Raw genomic sequence first — 12,079 nt, forward strand, 5'->3', positions numbered from 1 at the left:
GGATTTGTGTATGTGAGAGTGTGTGTGTGTGCGGCTCTATATATTCCCTACAGCCGGGTTTTGAAAGCAGCAATCAAGTACGACTTCTGTAAGTTCTAGCGCCCTTTTATTTTGAAAGGCGAGGCGCCCGCTAGATGTGCTCCATGACAATGCCATTCTTCATTTACAAGTCATATGTTTTAGGGCTCACACTTAATGTGCACTTGTCGTATATTTCCTCCATCTCAGTGGAAATTGCAGTGTCTGCAGAAGAAGATAGGTGTAATTTAGTTAATCTGCTTCTGATGTAGTGTTCACAGGCTGTTTCTATAGCACAGCCAAGCCGATCCAGACTGGCAGTCCAGGAAAGCTGTCATGCTTCAGCTATCTGCTGTGACGAGAAGACTGCTCTCTTTGCACTTAACTCACTGATGGGTGGCCTAACTATCAATCTGTCTGTCTCAAGGGATCAGACATGTCTCCTGGGAATTGCATTCTTATACAGCCATTCGGTGACTTACATTGAATGGCATTGCACTGTTAGATAAGATGGTGGTCATATTACCCTGAGGAAAAAAAAAATGGATTTGGCATCAAGCCTAAAAGTCTTGCTATTTTTATTCCTCTGCATCTAGGAAAAAAAGATGACCTCTCACATGCACCTGTATCTGGAGGTCACACTCCTCTGCTCCACCTACAGACTCCGATCCCAACCCAATTGCCATAATAAATTCTGGCCATTAAAACCATGGATGTAATGAAGCTTTTCATCTCTTTATGTTGCAATTTTACATTTAATTTTCAATTTTATCTTCTGTCAACACTGTGCTCATGCTTTAGGTTCAGTCACAAAAGCCACGTGGTAAGGTCTAGCAAAACATAATGTTTTGGCTTAATTGACGTGTTTTGGTTGCCAACAACGTGGCTGGAGATGCTTCAAAGTCTTGTCAACACATCAATCATCATCAAATTAATAATGTCTAGTTACAAATGTTGAAAATCTGCCTTCTCGTCTGTAACTTCTACACCATCTCCTTCAACTAACAATATGAAAGCCGGGTAAGAAACATGTAATGTGAATGTGATTTGACATGTTTAATAGTGAATTAATACAAAAATCGGAATCAGCAGTGTGCAGAAATGTTAACCGCCATATAGTGTATAGTCCAACTCGTCGTATGCTCAACGTGTAAGTTGCTAGCCTGGAAGGTTGTTTTTTCTACCTGTAGTAACCAGGACTTTGAATATGGTGGAGGAATATTCAATTGAAGTAGTTGGCCGATGGCAGCATTGTATGCACAGTGTACTTCCTGTGTGACAGTCACATTGAATGGAAACAAGGTCTGATGGTGCTGCATGGTCTATCACGCTCATGCCTCATTGACACCTGAGCACAGCGCCTCCTCTGGCTTATTAAAACAAGCTCAGTCACAAACACCCAGGAGATCCTGATGATTGTGGCCTACTGGACCAACGATGTGTGTGTGGTCATTGTAGAATGAGAATAAAATGCTAATATTTTCAGTATGAAAAAAAGAAAATAAGTTACAAATATAATCACCATCAGTAATAAATTACACATAACACATTAGTTAACAGTTATTTAATTGTTAATAAACACTGAAATGGAACAAGTGAAACATGTCCAATGGGGGGGGGGGAAACGAGAGACGCTCGACATCAGATGCTCGGGGGGGGGGGGGCGCTCCTCGCCATCAGCCGGGGGACGGACGGACGGAAAATACTGCGGCAGCCCGCAAACGCCCGATATAAAGCAGCTAACATTGAAAATGACTATAGTGGCGCTGAGCTAGCAGTATAGCAGCGCAGCGCAGCACCGCTGTTCCACCGTCTGGGAAGAACCCTGGATATGTGTTAAACAACAGTGGAAATGTCCTTTAACCACTAATTGGGAAATAACAAGGGGCTGAAAACAAAAATCCTTAGATGAGCATATTTTAAACCGAGTACCCCTGAGAGGACGATAAAAGCACTCCTCCATAATCAGCACTGCTGACTCAATTTTGGCAATATCACTCACTGACCAGCATTTTAGCTAAAGCATCACTTTCTTTAACCACCAGAATAAAAGAAAGCACCAAGCTAAGCCAAGTATTTGTCCACAGAGCCGAGAGTGCATTTTTCTTTCCCATTCTATTTTTTCCTGTCCCCCCCTACTCCTCCATCCCCCTTTCCTCTCTGCTCAGGTGTTAAAAGCACATCAACCATCACTCCACCCCTCTGTTCCTCTTCTTAAATCTCTCCCTATCACGGGCCGGAGAGCCTCCGTCTGTAAATGTTTTAAACCTTGAGGGAACACATTGTGCGCAGCCATCCGTGGCTAATCGTCCGCTTTCTGAGTGTGACTTCTGGGATAATAGAGCTCTCTTCCCGACGCGCACATTTTTAGCCATTATCAGCAGTGGACAGCGGGGACGGAGGAGGACAGTTTCAGTCTTCAGTGCGTGCCTGTATGTGTCTCTTTGGGTAAATAACAGCTTGAGGCCACAACTATGGACTGAAGGCTAGATGTAATGGAAGCGTCTATCAGCGGGCGCCCTGCTGGTTTGATAAGAGCAAGTTCACTGCTTAAGGGAATCTCCCCTTTCCTGTCATTTACACTGTTATTCATGCTTTTCTTTTTTTTCTCTTCTCCAGGTCATTCCTTTTTGGCTCTTTTCTCCAGTATCTTTCGTCTCTCCCACTGAAAACACTCCATCTGTTCCTCTGTGATACAGCCGCTCACTGATCCCTGTATCAGTACAATTCAATTGAGTGCAATTTGTTGGCAGGGAATATGAGGAAGAAACAATATGGCAAACTCTCTTACTTCTCTCGCTCGTGATCTTGTTTCCTTTTGCTTGATTGCTGATTCGTCTCAAACAACTACGACTGCTTTGTGTGTGAGTGTGTGGATTGCGAGTGGAGTTTAAGCCTCTATCGGAGCCTGTGGGGGAGCTGCAGGCAGGGCTCTGTAACACCAGCCGACCCACTCTGTGATGGTACCGCAGGAATGTCAGCCAAGTCATTTACATGTAAATCTTATAAATACTGTCTGTATACTGTAAGCATGGTCCATGTATATGTTTTGTCAATACAACACAACTTACTTACATACTGTAATAGTTTTCTTGGAGTGCCTATAGGAAGTGCATGTGTGTGTTTGTGTGCGTGTGTGTGCCAGTTCGCCTTCAGTTTATTGGCTGTGCAGTCCCCGTTCCCTTTGGCTACTGTCAATGTTATCAACTCACGCCCAGAGGCATGTGTGCATGCTCTCTTTACTCCATATTAGCGAGGACCAAGTTTGAGACCTTGAGATTGATGTTTGGGGGTTAAGACTTGGGTTTAGGCAAGGTGAGGCTACCTTATTTATACATGGCACATTTCATACACAGGAGCAATTCAAGGAGCTTTACATAATTAAGTGTACAAGGACGCAGGGGAGTGGTAGAAAAGGACATAAAAATAGTTTTAAAGTTATATAGAAGTATGTGGAGTTCTTTTTATTGTTGAGGGTAGAATTAGGTTTAGATTAAGGGTGAGGGAAGGGTTGGGGTTAGACATATGATATCGATGGCCCATCGTAGGGTTTAAGTCCCGCTTACTCATAAATACAAATGTGCAGAGTTAGGGTAAGAATCTAAAATATGAAGAAGCCTCTTGGATGAGAGGTGAAGACTGTATGCATTGAGCTGACCAATTATTAGATTTGTGTTTTTTTGTTGACTGCTTCCTGTTTTTGAGGTCTAGTCAGGTTCTCCTGAGAATATCCTTTTACCAAAGGATATGTTTCTGCTGACATGTTATGTATTACTTACTGTATTCAGAGAAAATAAAACTATTCATTTCTATTCTGGTTAAACAGTCGTGCCATGGTAGCTCAGGGCAGTAACTTCTGAGGTCATACTCGCTTTGGTTTTTATAATGTCCTCTTCCTATTTTCCACAAATGGCCTAATGTTTTTTTGTTTTTTTTTCCGCAAAAATGAAACCTATCCTCGAGGCATATTTACAGCATTTACAGTCTGCTAATAATTCTGGCTTCAATTACCAAATTAGAAAAAGAAAATTAAGCATACCCTGTCGTCTACTTTTGTCCAAAGAGTGTCATGGTTTAAAAAAATATTTAGTCACAGAAAGTGAGCCTTTCACTTGTCCATTTTGTACTCACTTTATGTGTATGGAGGGCTGCATGATTAATTATACCATTATCAAAACTGCGATATCACTAAGTCCATCCATCCATCCAGTTTCCTTCCACTCATCTGAGGTGAGGTGGCGGTGGCAGCATGCTAACCAGAATATTCCAGACATCGCCCTCCCCTGAGACACTTTGCTGCTTCTCCCGGGGGAACCTGAGGTGTTCACAGGCCAGATGAGATATATAATCTCCAGTGAGTTCTAGGCATCCCGATCAGATGCCTGGGTGTTATGTGCGCCCGGTGGCAGGCAAAAGTGGGAACCAAGGCATCCCAGCCCCTGACCAAGTTCAAAATCCAAATCACAGAGGCTGCAAATTTTTAAGATAAAATGTTTGACATATATACTATATGTATATTTCTTGTGTGTTGCTGGGTAGCACCTTATTGTATGTGATAGTTAGAGTAAGTCTTTATTCTTGATCGAGTCTGTGCAGCAGGACCTCTATACATCGTGACTTTTTCAGTTGCCCGTGCTGCATGCCGCAATTGTACCATTAGCATGTACAGAAACGGTTCTAGTTCCTGCACAGTTAACAGTGCAGCTTTACTTTCTTTCTGTTCTACTTTCTCCTTCTTGTCAGACTGCAGTTACCAGCACTGTCTCAATCAGTGTGTCTCTGCAGTTTCTGACAGTCTAGCTGGCCACTGTTGTCTTTCTGTTCTCTTGCTCTCCTTCTCACTTCATCAGTGTCTTCACAACTCATATTCCCCTTCTCTTTTCTTCACTTGCCCTCATCTCATAACATCATTTTTTGTTTCATTTTTCCCACCTCCCCCCATACCTCGCTATCACTCTCCCTTCCAGACTATGTCTTTATATTCTACTGTTCCCTTCCATATTTCCATCCTTCTCACTCCTCCTTCCTTTGTCTGTCTCTCTCAGTACGCCGCAGACAGCTCTCTCCTGATGAGCTCCATATCTTGAGAGCTTGTCAACTGTGTCAGGTCTGTCCTCCTCCAAACTACTCTGTGAAGCCCACTAAGGACCTGAGGACTAGTGCTCTGTCCACTGCAGTGTGTATATGTGTGTCTGCCAGAGTGTCTTCTTCTTTCATTATCACTGTCCTCCGATTTTCTCGGCAGAATTTAAGAATAGCGTAATAAAGCGGTTAAATTTAGTAGGATGTACATAACAGTTCTGTCTGGATAGTCATCATATCTGTCTTTCATTCCAGTGTCTATACCCTCTAACTAGTACCCTCAAGGACAGTATGTGACTGCCTGTCTGTCTGTTTGACAGCACAGCTGCAGTCATTCAACTCGCCTTAAACTGCTTGCTAACAGTTCAGTCTCTGAAAAAAACGAAGGTTTATCTTCCTAGCAGTGTCTCATGTACTGTGCTGCAGACTTACTTTTTTTCATCACCATCCCATAATTTCTTACCTGAAATAACTGTTTATCTACCCCAAATCAAAACGTTGTTTATTTACTTAATTATTCTATGGTGGCCCCAAGGGGCAAAAGCCAAGTACATTTCTTTAAATACAACAGCAATTCACAAAAAAACAACTACATTTTGAAAAACATAACATTTCAGAAAACAACATTTTAACAAAGCTTGCAACTGCATTATGGAAGACACAACATTTTAGAAAAACACATTTCACAAGCCACAGTGACATTTCAGAAAACAACAACGTCTTGGAAAAACACCCCACAACATTTAAAATTTGAAATTGTATTGTGTTTTGTGGAATGTGTGTCAAAGATGTTAATGTGTTTTGACCCTCAGGGCCACTGTAGTATCCTTTATAGTTGTTAGTCTTGGCACTCAATGTATTTTTACCTCCAACTGTGCTGTTGACTATCAGTGTTGTCAAATTAGTCTGAAGTTCACTGTCTTATGTGTCTGAACAGAAATCCCTTGTCCTGCTATGTGTTTAGCTTAGTATCTTGGCCATTAGCTTAAAGATATTAGCTCCATTAGCTGGTAGCTCCCTGAGCCAAAACACACTGCAAACCAGGTGAAAAATTGGATTTGTCCTGTTGACAGTGAGGTCACAGTGTTCTGTCAGATTTTAACACAGTATTATATAGGGGTGGTTAATCGGCCCAATTTCCCGATTCGATTTGATTCCGATTATTGAAGTCTCGATTCGATTACAAATCGATTTTCGATTATTAACGATTATCGATTCGATTTTCAATTATTAACGATTATTGATCTTCCATTTAACATCAGTCAGCTGCTGAATTATTTTACTTATCTTTTGAGTAACACCTCACAGCACCTTCAATATTGTATAGTGTAACTGTAATATCAAAATGATGATTTTTTTATTTGTTTTAAATGTAGTGTTTCACTGTTAAAAGAAAGCTGCCAAGCTCAGCAGCCGGACTCATGTTAGAAGCATTGTTGGTGACGAGAACCAGGGCGTGTTTCTCTATTCCCCACTCGTCTGCCATTGCTTTGAGAAACTCACACATATTTGTGCTTGTGTGGCTATCATCCATAGTTTTTCGTCTGAAGTACGTAGGACATTAGCTTCCATTAACTGCTGACATAATGAGCTGTAACGGTCACATATGAGACTGTAGCTCTGGATGTCCAGGCATCGCAGGTTATTGCTACCCCGTGAGCAGAGTTGAGGGACTCTTGCACGGAAAGCTTTGTCTCCTTGTAAAGATTTGGAATCGATTTAAGTGTGAAAAAGCTCCGGGATGAAATAACATATCTTGGCTCCAGACTGTGGACCATGTAGCGGAAGCCAGTAAGAGGAGGACTCCAGTTTCTATTACTATTTAAAAAATAAATAAATAAATAAAAAAAAAATAATAATTTTTCGCTTAGGAGCCAGCCAGTGATGGTATTTATGGTAACAGCATCGGAGGACATCGGTAGTCAGTGCTCAGTTCAATTTTTTATTTACAAAGTCATAGTTGAACGTATCTACTTCATCATAAGTTGTCCTGGTGAAGGTCTCCGTTCGTTCCAAACACATTTTCTGTCATTAGACTTGAGTGCTGCTCATTCCGTCCAAACTCTCAGGAAAACAAGCCTGAAAGTCAATTCAGTGTCATTTCTATCACTTTCAACCACACCCATCTGGTGTTGCGGCTTGCCAAAAAATGTTAAGAATCATTTACCGTTCTTAGATGAATAGACAAGCTCCGTAGCACACGGGCAATTAAGCGACTTGATCGGTGCCATCATTTCATATACCGCTTGATCCTACTTTGTCTGCGTGACTCTGTAGTTGTCACTGCACACACTTTCCTGCTAATTCCGCTCTCGTTAGACAATCCTTCACTTCCTGTTTTCCCACCTTGTCCCATCTGTCTTCCTCTCTCCCCTCGTCAGATGTATTCTGTGTCTGGACTATTACACAGACTATCTCTGACCACTTGAAATGTGATAAATGACTCTATGTCTAACTCTCTCTCCATCTCTCTGTGTCTTCCTCCTCCCTAGATGTATATCCAAACTACCACCCTGACCATCTCTCTCAGCCTGTCCGCCTCTGTGTCTCTGGGGATGCTCTACATGCCCAAGGTTTACATCATCCTCTTCCACCCCGAGCAGAACGTACCCAAACGAAAACGCAGCTTTAAGGTGAGGGGGACAATTTGATTTGTTCAATTTAATTTCTAATAAACCTTACAGTCAATTTGTGGAATATGATTACAATTCACTAGGAAAACACAGTCACAGTCTTACCATGCTAATTATCCTAATTTCAAATCAATGGCTTCCTGGATGATGATACAGGCGATCGTGACAGCCGCCACCATGTCGGGGAAACTGAGCCAGAAGGGAGGAGACCGGCCCAACGGAGAGGTCAAGACCGAACTATGTGAGAGCATGGAGACCAACAGTGAGTAAGAGAACACCAAATTTTTATAATTATACATATAATAAACTATATAAAACTACTACATCAACAGAAGTTCATCTAAAGCTTAAAAACATGTAGACTTACATATTAAAGGGTAACTCTTTATAGTTACAACTGATGATCTTAAAGGGTAGCTCCACAAATTTTCAACATTAACATGTTTTTGCAGGTGTCAGTATGTACTACTGCATTGTAAAAAAAAAAGCAGTATAAAGCCTTTTGTGTCTCCAGAAGAAGCTGCATGGGAACTGCTAAATTACCTCCAGTGATGGCACGCTGTGACTAAGTCGCATTGTGGGTAATGTAGGCACCAGGGTTATAAACTGGAAGAAGAATGCACGGAATAAAAAATGGGTAATATCCCTGGTTCTGCCTTATCTATTCTAATCAAATTAAAACCTAATGCCTACCTTACCCACAATGCAACCAATGAGTGACATCACTGGAGGCAATGTGCAGTACCAATTACATACAGCTTTGTCCGGGCTTCACATACTAACACACTGTAATGTGTAAAATTGGTGGACTTACCCTTTAAGATCATCAGTAGTTGAAGTGCAGTAACATTTTACAGAAATCATAAAAAAAAAACATATAATATACATGCACCATACCACACATACACATCCAGAGAGATTAAAACTGAATACTACTGAATATGAAATATTCATGTATAACATATATGTACTTCATTGTGTTACGTCCCTGGAGTAGTACTATCCAAACAAACAAACAAACAAAAAATGTCCCTCATGTACATTTCTGCCTGTGTGGACCTTCTGTTTGGCTCTTAATTAAGTAAAAAGTTTAATTCTAATTCAAAGAATTCATTTCACGCCTGACTTTTTTTTTGTTGCATGGCAAAACAGCTGCAAACGTGACAGTTTTTTAATAGCATGGTGTGCTCTCCCCGTGCTCTGACAGTGATGCACCGTTGCATCCACTTCAAAGCTGTATTTTGTGTCGAGCCGGTTCTCCTGCGTCAGCAATCCGCAGATGAAATGACAGGAGGGTGTGTGTGTGTGCGCGCATGTGTGTGTTGGCACATATGTTTTTGTGCAAGCTTCCATCATTCTATAAATGTAAGTGGATTTGTAAGTCCTTTGGCGTGTGTATATGTGTGCATTTCTCTTAATAGCTGCGGGTGTAGGTGGCGTTCGAACACGACTTTGTATCTAATCGCATAAACACGTGGATGTGTCAGTGTTTCTGTGCAGTCTGCAAAACCTGGATGTAGAGGGTATTAGCACTTTATTGGCATGAGTGAAGAAGGCAGGTCACAGTTTGTTCAATAGGCAAAAGTTAGGGGGTGAGGGTTAGTTTGCCCTCTCATACTCACCTGCTTCACTTCGCAAAAAGTTCCATATGGCCTGAGCAACAATTTATTCACACAATGGTGACAGGCTGAATGCAAGTACCCGAGCCTCTACTCTTTTTTCCAGTACTTGACATTTTGCTTAACAGTGCTCTTCAGAAAATATCAATAAAAAGCTTCTTTTTTTTCCAGCCTGCATGCACTCAACACTCATTTCTTTGATACAGGTTATATTTTATTCTTTTTTCATCAAGGACTTTTTCCATTATTCCAGCAGGGTGATGGCGAAAACACGAGTGAAAGACAGAAAAGGGGTTTGTATGAAAGCATCAGAGTGTAACAATGGCGCAGTTAGACGCCCTGTGGTCCCTGCCAAAACTTTGACATTTACTACGGAGCGCTTGAGGGGACACGAGACATAATGGGTTTGACAAAAAAGCCCCGACAACTCAGGTGGACTGTGGACGTGACACTGTTACGTGACCATCTGTAACAAAATCTGCTCTCAACTGCTCTTTCTAATCTGTTTCCTTCCCTCTCCCCCCTCCATCCCTCCAATCTGTCTCTCTGCCTCCATTCTGTTTTTCCCTCTCCGCACCTCCTCCCAACTCCTTTCCCTTTTTTTTCCATTTTTCCACCCTTTCACGCAGCTTCATCAACTAAGACGACATATGTCAGCTACAGCAATCATGCCATTTGAAGGGACCACAGAAGAAGAAGAAGAAGAAGAAGAAGAAGAAGAAGGAAGGGTTTGGACAGGAGAAGGGGGGGGGGGGGGGGGGGGGGGGCGTGTCTCGAGGGCAGTGCCAAACGAAAAGAGGAGCCGTCGTTCTTGGCCGATCGGCCGAAGAACCCAGCGGATGGACAAGAGCGCCCAATGGAATCCAAGCATGAGACATTTTGTATTGTTCCGCATCAAACCACGGCGAGGTGGGACCACATAAACAGCCAGTCAAGTGTGCCTGCTTCCCCGCTGCTCACAGCTCATTGGTCCTACCATGAACTTAACTGTTTAAGAAAAAAAAAAAAAAAAAAGACACAACATGAAAAAAGTGACATGCCACAGGATGCTGTGGCGGACAGAGTAACTATTAAATCCTCCCCCAAAAAAAGAAAATGACAAAAAAAAAAAAAAAAAAACACGAAAAGAAAAAAAGGTTAAAAAAAAAAAAAAAAACCTCTCAGAAACCATGTAGACATTATATCTAAAAAGGGCAAAGGTGGGGCCAGGAAAGAGATTTAACAGATTACATTTTCAAAAAGATATTTAAAAAAGAGAAATGTACGAGAAAATCTATGAGACTCTAACATGTTTGTTGTTCTTCTCTACTTGTAAGTATTTTTGTGGTTGTGACGATTTTTTCATTCTTGTCTCACCGTTGTCTGATGGATCGCCCTTGCTTAATGAGATGAGTGTGTTTCCTCCTGCTGTCTTGGCTAACCGGGTTGTAGCCTTGGGTTGTGAACCTGTAAAATGCCATGGTTGAAGCATGCCAGTTTTTATACAAAAAGGAGATTTATTTATAATAAAGGAATGTTTTGCAAATGTGTAGATTGGTTGGCTGTTTGTACGTTTTGTTGTTTTGCGGGGCGTCACTTTAAATTCCCGTCTTAAATGATCCCTAGGTAAGTCGATGGACGACAGAAGGGTTTGGTAACAGAAAGCGGTAACGTCGTTAATAAGCAATTATACTTTTCATGTGATTTTCCCTATATTGGTTCCCCCTTTTTTGTGTAGTCTACTTGTCTATAGAGTGAAATATCTCAACAACTATTGAATGGTTTTCCATGAAAATACATTCATGTTTCCTATATGATGACTCCCAATGACTATTGTGATCCCTTTAGTTTTTTCTACAGTGCTATAACACCAGGTTCAAATGTATGGTTTGAAGTGTTAAATGGCCTGGTCAAATTTAATTTACAAAGAAAATAGCCATGACATTTTTTTACATACATCCATTTGTCTCTCAGAATGAAATGCAACAGCTCTGGTAACCACTTGACTTCTATACTACAAGCTTTGGTCTACTAGCATAAACCGATGACATTCCCATCAGCCTCTGTTGCCCTTTGTGTCTAGCGGATGAGCTAATGTTATGCTAACACTGAACTTAAAACAAAAGTCCTTACACGCAAGCATTGCCACTGAGCAGCTGTATTGGCAACACCTGGGAGCAATTACTTTAGGCTAACAAGGCCAGGCCCCCATGTAAATGAATGGAGAGAGAGTCATAACTTCACTTTCAATGATCACTCGGGCACACACACTGCATGTATAGAATCACCGGTCAAATCTGACTGAAACACTTCCTCAGGTTTTAACACTACTGTGCATGCGCATGGTTCCAGGAAACCAAACACTAGAAAAAATGTGAGAGTTTAATGTTTTATGTTTGAATTACTTTACTTTCCTTCCTGTGCTGTAGCTTGACATCCTCATTATCTATGTTCATTTAAAGTCCGCCTGCACCAGCACAAAATCGGCTTTTGGCTACACAAAAAGGCTTTAAGTGGTTTGTCTCCGCTCCTTTAATGTCTCCGATCAAAACACCTTGTAAGTTTATGAGAATAGACATAAATGGGTCATGGAAAATATTCAGATGACAAATGTTGTTTTGATGATATTTGTCTGTACATATGCTACGCTCCGCTGTCTACATGTGTGTTTCTTGCAAATTCCTGCCTTTGCTGTGACACAGCGGAACTGGGAAGTGTTAACACTTTCAAGCTTCTCTCTCAAGCTGC

General features: G+C 41.5%; 1 protein-coding gene across 5 annotated transcripts in view; it reads left to right on the plus strand.

Moving 5' to 3' along the window:
* grm8a (glutamate receptor, metabotropic 8a) overlaps nt 1-10,079 on the plus strand; it is a 254,862-nt gene extending 244,783 nt beyond the window's left edge. For 4 of the 5 annotated variants that reach the window (XM_030440168.1, XM_030440167.1, XM_030440170.1 and 1 more), the window contains 3 exons: nt 7,593-7,733; nt 7,890-7,995; nt 9,982-10,065. In XM_030440168.1, coding sequence (XP_030296028.1) covers nt 7,593-7,733; nt 7,890-7,995; nt 9,982-10,031 — 297 coding nt within the window. In that variant the 3' untranslated portion in view covers nt 10,032-10,065. Of the gene's footprint in view, nt 1-7,592; nt 7,734-7,889; nt 8,000-9,981 lie in introns of all 5 variants that reach the window. The other variant, XM_030440171.1, reaches the window with a different exon arrangement.
* The last annotated feature ends 2,000 nt before the right edge of the window (nt 10,080-12,079 follow it).

The sequence above is a fragment of the Sparus aurata genome, chromosome 14 (assembly GCF_900880675.1).
Source record: "Sparus aurata chromosome 14, fSpaAur1.1, whole genome shotgun sequence".
Taxonomy (NCBI): domain Eukaryota; kingdom Metazoa; phylum Chordata; class Actinopteri; order Spariformes; family Sparidae; genus Sparus; species Sparus aurata.